Raw genomic sequence first — 20803 nt, forward strand, 5'->3', positions numbered from 1 at the left:
AGTGGAGGCTGCAGAATGGCAAGTATTGCAGAACAGCAAATGTTGCTGCCTGATTGTTCCTCTGGAAGCTTCGTCTCAGAGGGGCACCTGGCTGTATGAGGTATCAGCCAGCCCCTACTGGGAGATGCCTCCCAGTTAGGCTACTCGGGGGTCAGGGACCCACTTGAGGAGGCAGTCTGTCCATTCTCAGATCTCAAACTCCGTGCTGGGAGAACCACTACTCTCTTCAAAGCTGTCAGTCAGGGACGTTTAACTCTGATCTTCTTTCACTTCCTTAAACTCACAGGGTCTTTTGTGCCTCAAAGAACAAGCTGCTCCCTCCCCTTACTGCCATTCTTCACATGGCTAACCCTCTCTTCTCTTTGCTTTCGGGTTAAATGTCACCCCCTCAGAGAGCCATTCCTCTATGCCACAAAGAGGGTTCCCCTGTTACTTTTTTTTTTTTTTTTTTTTTTTGTCTGTCTTCTCTACCAAAACATAAGCTGCATGGACAGCAGCACCATATGTCTTCCTTCCCATTGTATCCTTAGTGCCAAATCCAGTTGCCTGGTGCACAGTACACACTCAGTAAATATTTTTTGAATTGATTTATGCTGCCATTTCCCATGTACATTTTAATAGCATTATAAAGTTCATGATACTTATTTCTAGATAACTTCTGAAAATAAATTCCTCCCTCACCCAAATTTATTATTTTTTAAATTTAATCTTACCTAAACTGAATCTCTCAAAAGCCTCCTGTCTATCCTGAGTGGTTACTGGCTGACCTTCCAAACTTTCCAATGAACGGAGGTGGAAAATGGTAAACTGGAGGTAATGAGGAAGGGTCACAACTGGATTTTCAACTAGGATCAGAGAAATCAAATCTTGAAGCAGTTTCAACTTGCTTATATCTTGGAGCTGAAATGATATAACATTAGTATTGGTATAATTTAATTTAAAAATCATAACATACTTAAAGGAAGTTACAAATCAAGGAAATTTAACATGGCAAGGAATCTATTCATGAAACCAATTACCCAAAAGTAGTGGTGTCAGGAAAGGGAGTATATGAGTATTTATAGTGTATTTGGGCAGTATTAGGTATTTTCCATACACTATTTCATTTGTGACTCCTCACAACAACTTATCATGTAAGTATCATCTTAATTTTACAGATGAAGAAATTCAGGATCAAAGAAGTTAGGCGACTTGCCCAAAGCTCAAAGCCTTGTAAGTGAATGAAACAGGATTTGAATTCAAGTTTGTGTAACTCTCAACTTTGTCTTTTCATTATACTGATTTAACAAATCAAAAAAATGAATAGTTATAAAAAATATTTTGGTAAATCTTCAGATAACTGCTATAATTGACAGTTTCTTCAGATAGTTTATTCTCAACCTAAAAAGGCTGAGAAACAGTACTCCAAATAGCTAGTACAAATAAATCTTCTCTCCCAAGTGAATGTGCAGCACTCTTCATAATGCCAGTGTCAAATATCAGTGGGGTGAGGACATCATACAAAATTAGAAATAAATATTTATTGATTTTCCTATTGCACAGCTGACACTAAGTTGACACTATCTAAGGATCAACTACTTCAGGAATATTTATGGCAAATTTTAGATCTATGGCTACCTCTTCCCATCATCCCATAGCATCAACAGCCCCAAGGTGATGCTGTACAAGGTGATGATGGTGTTGGGCTTGGGCTCTGAGGCTCTTGGACTGTCACAGGATGAAATTAGAAAGCATAGGTATTGTTAACAACATGGCATTAAATGAATATTGCTTATTATTATTGGCCTCCACTGGTGAAGGCTTAAAGAATATAGCTTTAGACTTATTTAGTGTTTTAAAGTTTTTTTTAAAGCATTTTCACATCTATCATTTCATCTGAGCCCCCATAATACCCCTGTAAAGGAGGCAGTATAGGGATTATTTTCCCCAAACAGTGGTTTTAGAGGGATTAAAGAATTCTCCAAGGTCATGGAAGGCAATTCTATAGAGGCCCATCTTTGAAGTCACATCTTTCATTTTCTATTCTACAACTGATGTTCATTAAATTATGGCACAATTTTCCCAATTTTAATACAAATTTAAATAAATTAACATATTTACTAAGCAAATGCTTATTAAATACCTAGCTGTGAATAAATACCATAAGAAAATCATAAACTATACTCCAGAGAAAAATATACAACATCATCCAAATATGTAAATCATAACAAAGTTGCTCTATTATGAAAAGCTAGTGATCAACCTCCTATAACACCTAACATTATAATCAAAATAAACTGGTAAATTTGAAATTGGAAGTTAATACTGTCAAAAAAAAAAACCCAGAACTTTCTTCTAGGCATTCAGTGATCTGGATCCTGGCACAAAATGTGACTCTAGATAAGGGACTTAACCTGTCCTAGACCTTACTTGTTACTACCTAACTCATAGTGTTACAGAAATAATCCTTGTACTGCCTTCTTAACAAGAATGTTATGAGGCTTACATGAAATGATAAATGTAAAAATGCTAAGAGGTCAACCCTAGGTTACTATGGAACCCATGCAAAATGAGGACTGCTTGTATTTAATTAATCTAGAAAATCATGGGCTATGTCTGAATCTAGTGTTTAGTCAAAGGAGCAAAATCTTCAAAAGAAGAAATCCCATTTTTAAAAAACTTAGATATTTTTAATCTTTTATTTTTTAACAAGTCTAAAAATTCCTGCTATTTTGAATAACTTACCGATGATATCTTGTTGCCTTTCAAATTGAGGACTCGCAAAGATTTTAACTTCTTCCCTAACCATACTGGAATATGCTCAATTTCATTTCCTGCAAGGTTAAGCTTTTGCAGATTACACATATTTTCTATGCCTTCAATTTTGCTGGAAAGCAAAGGATAAAATAAAATTTAGTGAGTACAATTATAGAGTCTCTCCATTGTATTTTTAGAATAAACAGCTTTAGCTCCATGTTAGATTACTTTTCATAATGATAATTTATCAACTCTTTTCATAAATGAGAACAAAGAAAAGTGGCTAAAGCCAAATTTACCAGAACAGCTAAACTGCCAACCTTTTATTACTATGCCCAGGAATCCTATCAATCTTATTATTAGACTTTGCAACTCCATAACATAGAAAAGAAAAATGTGTCCATGGCATTCTCACCGACTACTGTGAACAGTACTAGCAAACAGCCAGTGGAGACCTGGGAAACTCAATAGCACCCTGTGCTATCTGCTACATTCCTGTCCAAAAGATGTTCCTAATTATTGTCTTAAGTTATCATAAAAAGATTAGCTATGCCAGCAGGATATGGGAGCCCATAGATGATACTGTACTTAGGAATGTAAGTAATTTAATCAGAACTTTTAAATAAAGCATTTATCACACATATTAATGAATTCTGATTGATGAAGGTTTTTCCCAAGTCACTTCTAATTTATTTGTCAATTTAATTCTTTGGTCAATTTTCTATACTGCACAAATACTTCAAAGCCTCTATCTACACTGGGTAAATATTTCTAAGCTTCTCTACTTTCACTTTTATTTTGCTGAAAATATTTTCATCAGAGTCAACTTTTTATACAAATTTTATAATAACAGTTTGGTTCATTAATCATTTTTTTTCATTTCAGTTTTGTCATATCAGAACTTCTGCCATTGCTAGTCATTTTCTTGGCCATCATATTTACCAAGTCTAACTTGGGGGAAAAGCATGCAGATATTAAGAATTTAAAGATTTGATTCTTGTATCATTTTGTCTATAACAAGTTTTCTATATGAAGTTTTAGCCAGTGTCAGTTTTAGTATGTTTATTTCTCACAGTAATATATATTATGAATTGGAAACAGGATTGAGAGCATATTTCTTGTAGCAATGAGCAAAGAACATCAGAATCAAAACAGATTAGAACATCTGGGGGGTCAAAATGGCAGGGTTAAAACATTCTGCTTCATGTCAACATTCTTAATGTAATAAGGTAATAAATCACAGACAATATCTGGGAAAACTTCCTGTCAGAAATGAAATTAAGATACAATTTGGTGCTCAAAAATATATCTCTTTGATAATGCTAGATGTTATTCTGTACTTCAGTAATGCCAAAACATAAAGACAGTTACCTACCATATGTGAAGAGACAGACATTCATTTGATTGATGAATAAAGATAAAAATATCTTCTGTTTCTGTGTCAAATCATTCTTTCAGTAATGTGGATAACATTAATCTACCTCTCTAACAAAGCTATCTGCAATGCTGCCTAAAGATTTTGTTATATAACTCACCTGATTTTGTTATATGATAAGTTGAGTTCACGTAATTTTAACAGCTTGTCCAACTTTTCAATCTTCCCTATTAGATTATAGCTGAGATTCAGTACTTCAAGTTTAACACATTTTTCCAAATTCTCAATATACTAATTGGAAACAAATGAATAAATACTTTACACAACAGATGACTTGACATAAAGTACAACATTTACTTATGTGCATCAGGGTCTGTTTGATCAGTCATCAGAAAATAATATACCCTTACTGCTCTCCTGGAGAATCCCTTGATGCAGCTCTCCTTGACTAGGAGTAATAACTCTACTCAAGCTACCAAACTCTCTTTGCCCTTCAGTTGACAACAACATTGTCTATATACTAAGAAGCTCAAGACTATCCAACAAGATTTCCCTCACTGTCGTTCCCTCTACCTCACTTTTGCCATACCTCTCCCTCTCATTCCCCTCCTTTCTTCCAAAAGATAGTGCTATAGTTTTAGTGTCCCCTCCAAAGCTCATGTTGAATTTAACTGCCATTGTGACAGTTCTGAGAGGCGAGACCTTCATGTGGTGATTAGGTTATGAGGGTTCTGCCCTCAGGAATGAATTAATGCCATTATCTTGGGAGTGGATTAATTATCACAGTTCAGTCTCCTTTTTCTCTCTGTGTCTCAGGATCTTTTGCTCTCTTGCTCTGCCTCACTATGGGATGCCTTCTACCATGTCATGACGCAGCAAGAAGGCCCTCCCTAGATGCAGCACCTCAATCTTGAACTTCCCAGCCTCCAGAACGGTGAGCCAAAGAAATCTTTACTCTTTATAAATTACCCAGTCTGTGGTAGTCTGTTACAGCAGCAGAAAATGGACTAAGAGACTAAGAGAGATAGCTTTCTTCTTTTTCTTTTTTTCTGGGGGGGTGGGGAGGGGGCGGGGACCGAGTCTCACTGTTGGCCAGGCTGGAGTGCAGTGGCGCAATCTTGGCTCACTGCAACCTCTGCCTCTCGGGTTCAAGCGATTCTCCTGCCTCAGCCTCCCGAGTAGCTGGGACCACAGGCGCGTCCCACCTAGCCTGGTTAATTTTTTGTATTTTTAGTAGAGATGGGGTTTCACCATGTCAGCCACAATGTCTTCTTTTTCAAGTTAAATCAAGTACTTATGCTCTTGCATGATCTCACCTCCTCCCCCAATGCCCTTGCAAATTCAACCTCTTTCTCCCTCCTGGATCTTCCCCTCAAGTTTAAAAGCAGTCATTCTCCAACATATATTCATTACACACTTACTACATATGAGGCATTGCACCAGGTAATGGGAATATGGCGTGAACTAGATAATTCTTCCCTGCTGCCCAGAGCTTATATTCAATATGTTCAGATTTCTTCTATATAAATCACCTAGGACTAAACTTGTTTTACTATGAAGCTATCATCTTATCTTCCTTATCTACCACCAATGTTCTCACACGAATTGTCTACATTTGTTCATTCTGTCTTCCATTCATTCCTATTCTACAGGTTGACTATACCTTATCCAAAATGCTTGGGACCTAAAGAGTTTCAGATTTCAGATTTGTTTTGAAATATTTGCATTATACTTACTGGTTAAGCAACACAAATCAAAAAATCCAAAACCCAAAAATGCTCAAATGAGCATTTTCCTTGAGCATCAGGTCAGTGCTCAAAAAGTTTTGGATTTTGGAGCATTGCAGATTTTTGGATTTGGGATGCTCAACCTGTATTGGTAAAGCAATATATCTTCTACCACATCAAATGGTTCTCTCCAAGATTATAATTCATTCACCCATTCCACAAATATTTATCAAACATGGATTATGGGCCAGGAGCTGTTCTAGGTACTGGAAACAAAGTAGTGAATAAAGAAAACAAAGTTCTTGTTCTCAATCACAGAAACAGACAATAAACAAATAAATATATGGCAGGGCATGGTGGCTCATGCCTGTAATCCCAACACTTTGGGAAGCCGAGGAGGGCAGATCACAAGGTCAGGAGATCGAGACCATCCTGGTCAACATGGTGAAACCCTGTCTCTACTAAAAATAAAAAAAAATTAGCTGGGTGTCGTAGCACGTGCCTGTAATCCCAGCTACTCAGGAGGCTAAGGCAGGAAAATCCCTTGAACCAGGGAGTAGGACGTTGCAGTGAGCCGAGATCACGCCATTGCACTCCAGCCTGGCAAGAGAGCGAGACTCTCTCCAAAAAAAAAAAAAATATATCTATCTATCTATCTATCTATCTATCTATCTATCTATCTATCTATCTATATCTCACTCTGTCATCTAGGCTGATGCCTTCTCTTACCACCCAATCACAATTAGTCACCCTCTCCTCAGTCGCACTCTCATTCTTTTAGTCAACAAGTAAGTATTTATTTAGCACCAGGCAGTAATGCTAGAGTAGTGAACACAACAGGCAAAATCTGCCCTGTTGGTGCCTTGCATTCTGTCACAAGATGTCTTTATTTCCTTTTTAGCACTGTTTATTTTCTGAAGATCTTGTTTGCTATAAAATCTATAAAATATGTATATATTTATATATAAGCATATATAAATATATAAGCAATACATGTTTGCTATAAAAATCTATAAAATATGTATATATTTATATTTATATATAAATATATATATTTTGCCCGTTGTGTTTCACTACTCTAGCATTACTGCCTGGTGCTAAATAAATACTTGTTGACTAAAAGAATGAGAGTGTGACTGAGGAGAGGGTGACTAATTGTGATTGGGTGGTAAGAGAGGGCATCGGCCTAGATGACAGAGTGAGACCCTGTCTCAAAAAAAAAAAAAGAGAAGACCTCACTAAGTTGAGACCTTAACAACAAGAAGCCAGCTGTATGAACATCTAGGTTGCCCAGGCTAGAGTACAATGGCGTGATCTTGGCTCACTGCAACCTCCGCCTCCCGGGTTCAAGCGATTCTCCTATCTCAGCCTCCTGAGTAGCTGGGATTACAGGTGCCCGCCACTACACCTGGCTAATTTTTGGTATTTTTAGTAGAGATGGGGTTTCATCATGTTGCCCAGGCTGGTCTCAAACTCCTGACCTCAGGTGATCTGCCCACCTCGGCCTCCCAAAGTGCTGGGATTACAGGCGTGAGCCACTGCGCCCGGCTGCTGCTTTTCTTTTAACTTATTAAAATACATCTTTCATTAAACACAATGTTTAAGTCTTATGCAGGCTAAATCTGTCAATATTTTTCCTTTGTGGTACTAGGGTTAGTATTTGCTTAGGGGGACCTTCACCACTCTAAGATTTTAAAAATATTCTCATATACTCTCTCTAATACTTTTATAGCATTTCTGTTACTTGGTTTTTTCATTTTGCTTTGTTTTCATTTAGTTCTTCACCCTTCTGGAATTACTTTTTGTGAATAATACGTGGTAGAAATCTAAGGTTTTTTTCTTCCAATTAAAGGAATTAAGTTGTCTATTATAATGTGTTCATGTTGTATAGTTTATGAATAAAGCTGTAAACACTCTAGAGCAGGAATTAGCAAACATTTTCTGTAAAAGGCTGATATGGTTTAGCTGTGTCCCCACCCAAATCTCATCTTGAATTCCCATGTGTTGTGGGAGGGACCCAGTGGGAGATAATTGAATCATGGGGGCAGGTCCTTCCCCTACTGTTCTCGTGATAGTAAGTCTCACAAGATCTGGTGGTTATTATAAGGGGGAGTTTTCCTTCACAAGCTCTCTTTAGGCCTGCTGCCATCCATGTAAGACGTGACTTGCTCCTCTTTGCCTTCCACCACGATTGTGAGGCTTCCCCAGTCACGTGAAACTGTAAGTCCAATTAAACCTCTTTCTTTTGTAAATTGCCCAGTCTTGGGTACGTCTTTATCAGCAGCATGAAAATGAACGAATACAAAGGCCAAATAGTAAATGTTTTTGGCTTTGCGGGCCATATAGTCTGTGGCAACTACTAAGCTCTGCTACTGTAGTGCAAAAACAACCACAGACAATATGTAAACAAATAAGGGTGACTGTGTTCCAATAAAACTTTACTTACAAAAATAGATAGCTGGCCTGATCTGGCCTGTAAGCTGTACTTTGCCAACCCCTTCTCTACAGAGTCAATGTTGTAAGAATATTGAGTAATAGAAACTTATTAATTTGGAAATGTCATATACTTCTGATTTAGAACATTCACTGGAAACAATAAAAGGTCTGCCACAAATTAGGTGACATTAGGATAATTTTTTTTCACAGTATTAAAGCACAGAAAAGTTAAAAACAGTATCTATGCTCAGAAATTGTTGGTAACCTACCTTAAATTTCTTGCCACCGTCTTTAGAAAGTGAAAGGTTCAGAGATTTTATCAAAGCCAAATTATCCTGTTTAGTAAGTTTTTTAATGAGGGCCTCTGTAATATATCTAACTCCTGCATGTGAATCAGCTCCTGAAATTATAGAAACAGATCATCATCAGTAGAGGAAAGACATGAATATCACAAAGAACAAGTTGTTTTGATGTTATGTAACAAAAACAAAAATTAAGCCATGAATATACCAAAAAAGCTGGCTATTTCTAATCATAATGTTTTAATAATATTTTACTTCATAGCATTTCATAATTATAATGAAATAATGATGTAATGATTGTAATACTATAATGTATTATAATGTAATAACTATAATGTATTGTATATTACAATTAATGTATTGTAATACTATAACGTATTGTAATGTAGTAACTATAATGATACAAAGATGATAATGGTTATACACACTATAAATATTTGGTGTGTGCCAAGCTTTGGGCTAAGTGGTTTACATTTTTAAAATTTAATTTATACAACAAACCTTTGAGATAGAAATTATTAATATCATCACTTACTAAAAAAAATTATTTGCTCAAGATCCTACAGCTAATTAAGGCACAAATCCAGAACTTGAATCCAGTCAGAGGAATATAAAACTTGCACTTTTAACTATATGAAGTTTTTAGCAATATTTTCGTGTTAGTTTTTAAAAATAAACTGGTAATACTTAGTTGTTTGCTTTTTTAGAAAATTCCAATCTAAAGTTCAGAAACATTGAAATTCTTAAAAATCCCCTTTTCCTATTTTTTTATGGTAAGAAACTCTAAATTTGTTGCACTTTTAAATAGAGAAAATCACAACATATTTTATAGAGCTAGAGCAATCACTTGATGGATGGCAAATCTGGTCTTATAACTTTCCTGGATATTGTTGTCAAAGACTGTTAATGCCACATTACATTTTACAAGAGTAGCCCTAAAAAGAAAATCACCTCTTGGTTCTTGCCTTACGAGTCAGAAAAAATTAATCCTGGGTTGAGATCCAGGCTGTGAGCCAAAGATTCTCTAAGATTATTTACAAGTTAGTATTAAATTTATTTTGGTTCAAAATAAAACAATATTTAAATTTAACTTGGCTTGTTCTGGGAAAGAAAATTGATTAATATTCTAAATTTGATAACATTCTAAAATATTAATCAAATTAGAAATAACAATATGCCAACTTGCAGCAAAGATATAGTATAAACTCAGTGTTGTTAATGCTTACTAATAAAACCTGATTAGAGTTTAATGGCTATTATTTCATGACTTACCAAAGAATAACTTACTTTTGAAGTTAAATGCTCTACCACTAAGCTATACCCCCAACAATGCACTTTTGAGAACAGATTCCTAGACTAACAGATGCTTTTAAGAAAAAACTAAAACACTAGTGGAACATACATACATGTCCCATATGTGGAAATCAGTCCATTCACAGATAAGCAGTTTGCTAATAAGAAGACTGGCATAGGCCAAGTATGTATAACGTTTTTTTACTGAATTAAGGCGCTCCACTCTGAAGTGAATAGACCTTCCCTCCCCTTAACCAAAGAGGATGGCAAGTTTTGGGATGAGTTTTAAGACACTCTCCTACCACAGGAAACAAAGCTTCCTCTTTCTGAAAACTCCCTCTTTGAATCCACTGACATCTTTACCCTCACCCAGAAACCTCAATCCTCCAACTGTCCTTACAGTCCTTAATTTCTGTTAATAAAAACAATAGATCAAATTAGTACCAGAATGTTACAGTTGGACCAAAAATGCAAGCCGAAAATTTTCCATCTCTACTTGAAGTATGTGGTCAGACCAATTCTTAGATTAAAAAGTGATACCTTTATGGTCTTGATAGTCCAAAAGCATATTGTTTTCATCTGCAATCTCAACTTGCTCACACCACTGTCCTCCAGAATGAAAAGGTAGAGTCTCTGATCCAATCAAAGGTGAAAGTGACCTAGATCTCATATTGGACATAGATGATGGGATAGGAGAGTGAGATGATGATGGTATCTTTGCTTTGGAGAATATTTTTTGTTGAGAACCTTTCTTCATTGCAAGAATAAAGCCAGGTGTTCATCAAAACCTGTAAGAGTTTTCAGTATATTCAACAAGATTAATTTTTAAGAGTTATCAAAACTATTATTTCTAGAACCTTCAGGTCTATAAAGTTATAAACTCAGAGGCCATAAATGCTAGGACCCATACTACTCCAAGCTGATGGAGCAGACACTGTATCAAACATCACTGATGACCTTGCCAGAGAGAAAAGGGATCTCCAGAGGGGATAGAATTGACACATGCTCCAGCTGGAAGTGTTGTCATTCCTGTTCTGTTTATTGAACCAAACTAGTCCCAAGGCCCCTTTTACCCACATAACGGGGTCCTAGAATGCAGGAGGCTGGAATATTTGGCAACCAGCAGTATTTAATACTGATGAGTACTCTCTCCTTCCTCAAAGTTTCTTCCTTTGGTTTCTGGGACACCGCATTCTTCTGGTATCCTCCTGCCTCCCTGGCCACTCCATGGACTCCTTTGCTGGCTTTTGTTCCTCCTTGCAGTGTAATTTAAACATCAGAACTCCTCATTGGTCCCTTCTAGTTTCTGTCTAATCTTATCTTGGACAAATTAATGCACACCCATGGTTCCCAATGCCATATGTTTACTCTATTTAATGTTTTATTTTTTTTGAGATGGAATCTCGCTCTTGTCGCCCAGGCTGGAGTGCAATGGTGCGATCTCGGCTCACTGCAACCTCTGCCTCCTAGGTTCAAGCTATTCTTCTGCCTCGACCTCCTGAGCAGCTGGGATTCCTGGCGCCTGCCACCACGCCCGGCTAATTTTTGTACTTTTAGTAGAGATGGGGTTTCGCCATGTTGGCCAGGCTGATCTCGAACTCCTGACCTCAGGTGATCCACGTGCCTTGGCCTCCCAAAGTGCTGGGATTACATATGGGTGTGAGCCATCATGCCCAGCCAATATTTATAACCTCAATCCAATCTTTCTCTGAGCTCCAGACTCCTATTTCCAATTGCCTACGTGGTATCTCATTGGCATCCTACACTCAGTCCAGATTGAATTTATTTACCCCGTTCCTCCTCTCACTCTCTTTTTCGTCTTCCAGTGTTCCCTAAATACTGAACACTGCTCGCTGGAATAAGCCAAAAACCTGGGAGTCATTCCTGACACCTCCCTCTTCCCTTGTCCCATACTCAGTCAATCGCTAAATCCTGTTAATTCTTACTCCCAAATAACCTCTCAAATTAAGTCTGCTTCTTTCCATTTTCACTCTCACGCACTCTAATCCAAGCCCTCATCAAACTACTATAACAGCTTCTAACTGATTTGTCTACAAGCTCTCTTGCCTTACTCTTCCATCATTACATTGCAGTCAGATAGCCAGAGTGATCTATTTAAAAAGTAAATCCAGTCCAGGAGCGGTGGCTCATGCCTATAATCCCTGCACTTTGGGAGGCCGAGTCAGGTGGATCATCTGAGGTCAGGAGTTCGAGACCAGCCTGGCCAACATGGCAAAACCCCGTCTCTACTAGAAATACAAAAATTAGCTAGGTGTGGTGGCATGCACCTGTAATCCCAGCTACTTGGGGTCGAGGGGAGGAGGCTGAGGCAACAGAATCTCTTGAACCCAGGAGGCAGAAGCTGCAGTGAGCCTAGATCGCGCCACTGCACTCCAGCCTGGGAAACAGAGCGAGACTCCATCTCAGGAAAAAAAAAAAAAAAAAAAAAAAGTAAATCCAGCAGTCTGTAATGAAGGAAATCTTTACCATGACCTACAAGGTGGTCCCCCATGATCTGTCCCTATCGCTCTGGATTCACCTCTGTCATTCGTTCCCTCAATTGTGGGCTCCAGTCACACTGGCCTCCTCACAGTAATAATAATGCTTGATCTCATTCTTTTTACCATGTTAATTTGTAGTCTTCCTTCAGAGATCAGCTCAACTGTTGCTTCTTCAGGAAAGCCTCCAGTGCAGGGCAGATGAAGTGAAGTCCCCGGTTCTATACTCTCAATGAATTTGTATTTTTTCCTCACATAATCAGTTTGAAATTACACATTTATGTCATTTTGCTTAACATTTGTCTCCATTCTGAACTGTATGCTCCACGAGAGCCTGTCTGTTTTGTTTACACTGTCTCCCGAGTCTAGCATAGTGCCTGGTACCTAGCAGGAACTCAATACATATTTGTTGAATAAATGAATGAATAGAGTTATCTTCCAGTCATCCCTCTCCATCGTCCAACAATATTGATTCTATCTCCAAAATATTTTGAAATTCGTCTCTATCCATCGTCACAGCTACTGCCCTAGATTCAACTTTTATCCTCTCTTGCTTAGACTATTAAGATAGTCTCGGAACCACCTTCCTTCCAGTTCTCCTTTATCCTCAATCCATCCTCTACCTTTGACCCACTTATATAATAAAAACAAAAGAAATGTAATGGTTCCCAATGCCTATGAGTCTAAACATTTTGGCACCATGCACTACAAACAGGACTCATCACAGTCTGGCCCAAACTTTCTGGCCTCCCCACCACATACCATTGCTCTAGTCATCTTTTTGTCATTGCCTGAACACATCATGAGTTTTTGCTCATGAAATTCCCTTTCCTTAAAGGGAATTCGTTAAAGGGAATTAAACATCCTCTTATTTCTCTCAACCAATTAAACTGTTACTTTTCTTGTGAAGACTTTCCAGAAATCTACTTTCTTCCTACAGAATGAATCCTCCCTGTTTATTACACTGAATATACCTACTATATATCTTTTGCTTGCTCAGAATGTAACAACCACAAGTGGAGGAGTAATCTCTGAATTCCCAGCAGCTCCATGGTGTCTAGGTCATAAATACATCTAACATCTTATAACTAGAATTCACCCTGTTTAAAAACCATACTTTCAACAGTGTGCTCTTTCATGCATGTGCTCTCTCTCTCTCTGTATGCATATTTTTTATTGCAATGTATCATACATAAAGTACATAAATCATAAGTGTATATAGCTTCATGAATTTCTATGCAGTGAACACAAGCTATGTAATCAGCATCCAGGTAAAGAAACAGAATATTTCCAGAATCCCAGAAGTCGTCTCATGCCCCCTTCCAGTCACTAACTCCCACACATGGGGAATCACCATCCTGACTTCCAACACCAGAGATTTTTGAACTATTTTTGAACTTTAGAGAAATGAAACCATAAAATATCTTTTAAATCTGCCTTTTTTGTTAAATATCGTTTCTGAAATCCATTCATATTTGTCTCATGCTATATGAAAAACATCTGATCACTTCAAACTTCAGTGTCTACTATTCTTATTTACAAAATCAATTTTATTGAAGTATAGATCTTCCAGAAGGAACTAAAGCATTTGTTAATGAAAGAGACCTTGGTCAAATTCCTTTAAATGTTTTCATATAAAAATATTTCTTTTCCTATATGAAAGAAAGGTAAAGTTCATGACCATTAAGGCTCAGAATGGTTTAGCACTGTGACTTGATTAGTCCTTAAAAATTACATCCTCAGCCGGGCATAGTGGCTCATGCCTGTAATCCCAGCACTTTGAGAGGCTGAGGCGGGCAGATCACGAGGTCAGGAGATCGAGACCATCCTGGCTAACATGGTGAAACCCCGTCTCTACTAAAAATACAAAACATTAGCTAGGCGTGGTGGCAAGCGCCAGGAATCCCAGCTGCTCAGGAGGTCGAGGCAGAAGAATAGCTTGAACCTGGGAGGCGGAGTTTGCAGTGAGCCAAGATCGCGCCACTGCACGCCAGCCTGGGTGACAAAGCGAGACTCCATCTCACAAAAAAAAAAAAAAATGACATCCTCTTCTATCCTAGGCATATAGTGTGCTGTGCCTACAGTGTGCGTACAGCATATAGCACACTGTAGGCCTCGAACAGAGCCTAGCAAATGGTAAATAATTAACATTTATTGAATGAGTTAATCATAAATAACATAAAATGTAAAATGTACTAGTTAGTATCTCAACAAAAAATGTCTGCATGAGCAATACTAGTCCTCAACATCAAGAGTCCTACATTTGCAAGGTTAGGTGTATGCAAAAATGATTTTCATGATACACAGTTGTTCTTATAAGTACATTTAGTCTAAAAACAGTACAAAAATTATAAACTTTACAAACTTTTGGACAAAAAATATTATAAGATGTATAGATCTCGAGCAAGGCTACATTAATAATGATGCTATCTTTGCTTAGTACCTTAATTTCCCCTATAGTCACTGCTGAAAATGTGAAAATGGAAATTATTTTTTAGAAAAAAAATTTAATGAAATAAGATATTAGGTTAAAGTAGTTTTTAATCCAAGGATTTAGAGTAGCTCAAGTCTTAATGCTATATAAATTGATATTAGAAAGGGATAGTGGAATGACAAACATCTTCGTATATGTGATATTGTGAAATACATACAGTCACGCATCACATAACAATGTTTTGGTCAACAACGGACCACATACATGACAGTGGTCCCATAAGATTACAATAAAGCTGAAAAATTCCTATAACTTAGTAACATCATATATGTCATAATGTCATAGTGCTACACATTACTCACATGTTTGTAGTGATGTTGGTGTAAACAAACCTACTGTGCTACAAGGTGTACACAAGCCTGGCACATACAATTATGTAGAGTACATAGTACTTGGTAATAAATGTCCGTGTTACTGGCTTATGTATTTACTATACCATACTTTTTATTGTTAGAGTGTACTCCTTCTATTTATTTTTTAAAAAATAGTTAACTATAAAACAGACTCAGGCAGGTAGGTCCTTCAAGAGGTATTCCAGAACATAACACTGTTATCATAAGAAATGACAGCTCCATGCATGTTATTGCCCCTGAAGACCTTCCAGTGGAACAAGATATGAAAGGCAGTCATACTGATGATCCTGACCCTTACAGGCCTAGGCTAATGTGTGTGTTTGTGTCTCAGTTTTTAAGAAAACATTTAAAAAGTAAAAAAGTTTTTAAAATAGAAAAAAGCTTATAGAATAAGGTTATAAAGAAATTAATTTTGTACAACTGTACAATGTGTTTGTTTTAAGCTAAGTTTTATTACAACAGTCAAAAAGTTTTTAAAAAGTTTAAAGTTTATAAAGTAAAAACATTACAGCAAGCTAAGGCTAATTTACTATTGAAGAGAGAAAAAATGTTTAATAAATTTAGTGTAGCCTAAGTGTACAGTGTTTATAAAGTCTACCATAGTGTACCGTAATGTCCTACACCTTCACATTCACTCACCGACTAACTGGGAAAGAAACTTCCAGTCCTGCAAGCTCCATTCATCTGGTAAGTGCTCTATACAGGTATACTTTTTTTACATTTTATACCATATTTTTATTGTACCTTTTCTTTTTTTTTTTTTTTTTTTTGAGAGGGAGTCTCCCTCTGTCGCCCAGGCTGGTGTGCAGTGGCACGATCTCGGCTCACTGAAACCTCCACCTCCTGGGTTCAAGCGATTCTCCTGCCTCAGCCTCCTGAGTAGCTGGGACTACAGGCACGTGCCACCACGCCTGGCTAATTTTGGTATTTTTAGTAGAGACAGGGTTTCACCATATTGGCCAGGCTGGTCTCGAACTCCTGACCTTGTGATCCACGTGCCTTGGCCTCCCAAAGTGCTGGGATTACAAGTGTGAGCCACCGCACCCAGCCCCTTTTCTATGTTTAGATGCACAAATATTTACCATGGTGCTACAACTGCCTAAAGTATTCAGTACAGTAACATGCTGTACAGGTTTGTAGTCTAGGAGCAACAGGCTATCCTATACCATCTAGGTTTGTGTAAGTACATTCTATGATGTTTGCACAATGATGAAATTGTCTAACAACGCATCTTACAGAGCAAATTCTGTCATTAAGGGACACATGACTGTATGTTAAATTAAACTAAATTTTGCCTGAAAGTGCCTCTGTACTTTAAGTCTCTACATAATGAACTGCAACCTAACTTAGAAGGTAAACTAACTGAAAGCCTAACTTAGGAGTATGTTTTTGTAATAGCTGAGTCTCAGCCAATCACAGCAGCTGAGCTTCAATCACAGGCAGTCAAGTGATCGTACCATGTTCAAATAAGGTAAACACAGAGCTGTAACCAATCAAGCTATTTCTGTACCTCACTTCCCTTTTCTATCCATAAATGCTGCCTGCCTACATTGCAGAATGGATCTCTCTGAATCTCTTCTGGTTCTGAGGGCTGCCCAATTTGTGAACTATTCTTTGTTCAATTAAACTGTTAAATTTAATGTGTTGATAATTTCTCTTTTAACCTATATATTTGATGTTCCTCCTGTTTCCTATCACATAGCTCTTAAAACCTTTGGGTTCTCCACAATGGTAAGAGTGTCTTTCGTATACTAATAAGATGACTGGTGACACCCAGACAGCTTTGGGATGGGGGCCAGTCACCAGAAAGACTAAGGCATGTTTAGAGGGTTGGGACTTTAAGCCCAACCCCATAACCTCTAAGGAGGGGAGAGCAGCTAAAATTGATTTGATAACCAGTAGCCAATGATGTGAGTAATCACGCCTACATAAGTAAGCCTCCATAAAACCCCAAAAGGACAGGGTCCAGAGAACTTCCAATTAGCTGAACATGTGGAGGTGTCTGGAAGATGGCATGCTGGCGAGAGCATGAAAACTTCATACCCCTTTCCACGTACCTTGCCCTATGCAACTCTTCCTCTGGCTGTTTATTTTGTAATATCCTTTATAATAAATGGGAAAATGTAAGTAGTATTTCTCTGAGTTCTGTGAGCCACTCAAGCAAATTAATTGAACCCAAGGAGGGGGCAGTGGGAGTCCCAATTTATAGCTTGGTGGTCAGAAGTATAGGTGGCAATCTACTACTTGTAATGGGCATCTGAAGTTGGTGGCACTCTTGTGGGACTGAGTCCTTAACCTGTGGGATCTGATGCTATCTTCAGGCAGACAGTGTCAGAATTGAACTGAATAAGAGGACATGCAGCTGGTGTCCACTGAAGAAGTATCTGGTGTATGGGGCAACAACCCTTACATGTCTGATGTCACAAGTATTGTACTGTGTGGTACGGCAGTAGGAAGAACATTTTGAGTTTTTCATATCTCTATTAAAAGATAATATAACTTCACAAGCATATGGGTACATATAAGCTGTGATTATACAGAAACTTCCTGCAAACTCCCAGCTTTCTAACAGCTGGCCATAAAGAAATTAAGACTCTCATTCCATAGGGGTCCTACCCAATACCCAGGAGGAAGGAATGCTGCACAGACAGGCCAAGAGAAATCTGGAGAGGTAGGTGTTGCTGAGTTTCCTCACTCAGTCTATTAGCGTTAGATCATACCCATTTTGTCCAATCCTATTTCTATACAGCTGTCCACACTTCATTAATCCTAAGCATAAAAACGGATAATTTTTTCTGCATTTTTTGGGTCTTCATTCTGAAGGCTCCCATGACACATAAAGCTTTGATCAAATAAATTTGCTATGCTTTTCTCTTGTCAACCTGTCTTTGTTACAGGGTTGTTGGCCATGACCTTTATGACGAGCCAGAAAGGAATTACTCCCTTTCCTCCCCTACAGAACTTATACAGTATATAAAGGAGAGATTACACTAATATAATCTATTAATATATTCAATTTTTGGAATTCCTCTTTGGATTCTGCTTTCAAACTAATTCTTAGGTCTCACAAGAAAATCGGGTCCATCGCTTCAGGTACACTTTGTTTTTATTTTCCCAGTTTGATCACTAACCTTACTCAGTAAACTTGACTCTATATGAATTTTGTCTACTTCCAAAAATTTAATGAAAAGATGATGATTGAAGTTAATTCTAAAGAATATCATACTAGTGGCTAACATTTACTGAGGGCTTACCACACACCAAATATTGTGATATTTCGTCAGGCACGGTATGTATACTTGTAGTCCCAGTTACTCCAGAGGATGAGGCAGGAGGATCGCTTGATCCCAGGAGCTCCAGGCTACAATGTGCTATGATCAACCTTGTGACTGGCCACTGCACTGCAGCCTGGGAAACACAGGGAGCCCCTGTCTCTAAAAAACAGACAGACAAATATATGTTGTGATAAGCTCTTTATGTGTATCATCATATTGAAAGAATTGAATACAACAACTCCATGAGATAAGTGTTATTTCCCATTTTACAGATGAAGATCTTAAATAATTTGTCCAAAATTCCTTAACTAATTGGTTTAGCCAAAACTTGAAATGTGATTTAATTCAAAACCCATGTTTTTAATGACCATGTCATATAGCTATCTGAGTTTCCTGGAGTCTAGATTATGTTTCCTTTGTTCTCTATGGCCTAGCATGATGCCATAGGCGGCAGGTGCCTGTAATCCCAGCTACTTGGGAGGTTGAGGAACAAAAATCACTTGAACTGGGGAGGTGGAGGTTGCGGTGAGCCAAGATCGTGCCCCTGCGCTCCACCCTGGGCAACAGAGTGAGACTTCATCTCAAAAAAACAAAACAAAAAAAATCCTGAAGGAAACCCAGAAAATTTTATACAAAGAAAGGATCTCTGATATCATGATCCGGTCTCTCAAGGTGAGTAGTTTGAAAGGAATAAAAACCCCGTCTTTTTTTGTTTTTAAAAAGTTGATTATTATTTCACATACATTACAATATAGCCAAATGCCCCATTCCAATAGCCTCATTCACTACAGGTTAAGCACTCCAAATCTGAAAATCTGAAATATTTAAATATAAATGTAAAAAATATAAACAAGTATAAAGCAAATATTCCAAAATCCGAAAAAATCCAAAATCCAAGACACTTTTGATAGCAAGCATTTTGGATAAGAGATAATCAACCTGTACTTTATTTTTATTTTTTTGGAGGCAGCATTTCACTATGTTGTCCAGGCTGATCTCGAACTCCTGAGCTCAAGTAATCCTCCCACCTCTACCTCCCAAAGTGTTAGGATTACAGGCATGAGCTACCACACCTGGCCTTCAACCTGTACTTCAAACCGTGAACTTAAATGTATCTGTACTTTTTCCTTCATTTTCTCATATTAAACTATACATATGGATCAGAAAAACTCCCCCAAGTTACATAACTGCTATTTATGCCATTTCCACAAGGCTTTTGGTCTAAATTTCAAGCGTGGTAAACAATTTTTGTGCCTTATAACACAATTTTGCCATGGAAAAAAGTCTTTTAGTAATTTTAATATTATGAAATACATACTTAGTCTTAGTCCCTTTTGCTATCGTAAGTGTCTTTTTGTATACTAATGAGTTGACTGATGGCTAGCCACCTCTAGGCAGCTTCAGGATCGTGGCTGGTCACTAGAAAGAGGGAGGGGAGAGGGGCTAAAGGTTGAGTTGATCACCAATGGCCAATGATGTAATCAATCAGGCCTACATAATGAAGCCTCCATAAAAAGTTAAAAGACTAGGTTTGGGGAGCCTCCAGAAAGCTGGACACAGGGAGGGTCCTGGAGGGGAATCCACCCAGAGAGGGTGTGGAAGCTCTACGCCCCTTCCCACCTGCCTTACGCTATGCATCTTTTCACCTATATCCTTTGTAATATCTTTTATAATAAACCAGTAAATGTAAGTAAGTGCTCCCTGAATTCTGTGAGCTGCCCTAGCAAATTAATCAAACCCAAGGAGGGAGTTGTGGGAACTCTGATTTATAGCTGGTCAGTCAGAAGCACAGGTAAAACTGAGGCTTGCAGTTGGCATCAGAACTTGGGGGCAGTCTTGTAAGCCAGCCTTCAACCTTAGGGATGTGACGCTGTCTCCAGGTAGACAGTGTCAGAATTGAACTGAACTAGAGGACAGTCCTGTGGTGCCCACCACTGCAGAACTAACTGCTTGCTTAATGTGTGGGGGAAAATCCTACGGAATCATGTTGTGAGCGTATAGTGGGAGAAATTGAGTTTAATCTGTAGTCTCAGTAATACTATTTTTTTCTTTTTTTGAGACAGAGTCCTGCTCTGTTGCCCAGGCTGGAGTGCGGTGGTGTGATCTCGGCTCACTATAACCTCCGCCTCCCAGGTTCAAGTGATTCTCCCGCCCCAACCTACTGAGTAACTGGGATTACAGGCGTACAGCACCACGCCCGGCTAATTTTTTTTATTTTTAGTAGAGATGAGGTTTTGCCATGCTGGCCAGGCTGGTCTCAAACTTCTGACCTCAGGTGATCCACCCACCTCGGCCTCCCAAAGTGCTGGGATTA

General features: G+C 38.1%; 1 protein-coding gene across 22 annotated transcripts in view; it reads right to left on the reverse strand.

The window, feature by feature from the left end:
• CNTRL (centriolin) overlaps positions 1–20803 on the reverse strand; it is a 102686-nt gene that overhangs the window by 78576 nt on the left and 3307 nt on the right. For 14 of the 22 annotated variants that reach the window (XR_010148875.1, XR_010148873.1, XR_010148874.1 and 11 more), the window contains exons 2-6: positions 10410–10657; positions 8544–8674; positions 4272–4402; positions 2725–2866; positions 714–900 (exon numbers count right to left, since the gene is read on the reverse strand). Coding sequence is in view for 16 of the 22 variants with exons in the window: in XM_063788368.1 (XP_063644438.1) it covers positions 714–900; positions 2725–2866; positions 4272–4402; positions 8544–8674; positions 10410–10626 (808 nt within the window). In the remaining 6 variants the exon portion in view is untranslated. Of the gene's footprint in view, positions 1–713; positions 901–2724; positions 2867–4271; positions 4403–8543; positions 8675–10409; positions 10658–18475; positions 18649–20803 lie in introns of all 22 variants that reach the window. The other 8 variants (XM_063788367.1, XM_054659023.2, XM_016961559.4 and 5 more) reach the window with 3 other exon arrangements.

This window comes from Pan troglodytes, chromosome 11 (genome assembly GCF_028858775.2).
Source record: "Pan troglodytes isolate AG18354 chromosome 11, NHGRI_mPanTro3-v2.0_pri, whole genome shotgun sequence".
Lineage (NCBI taxonomy): Eukaryota > Metazoa > Chordata > Mammalia > Primates > Hominidae > Pan > Pan troglodytes.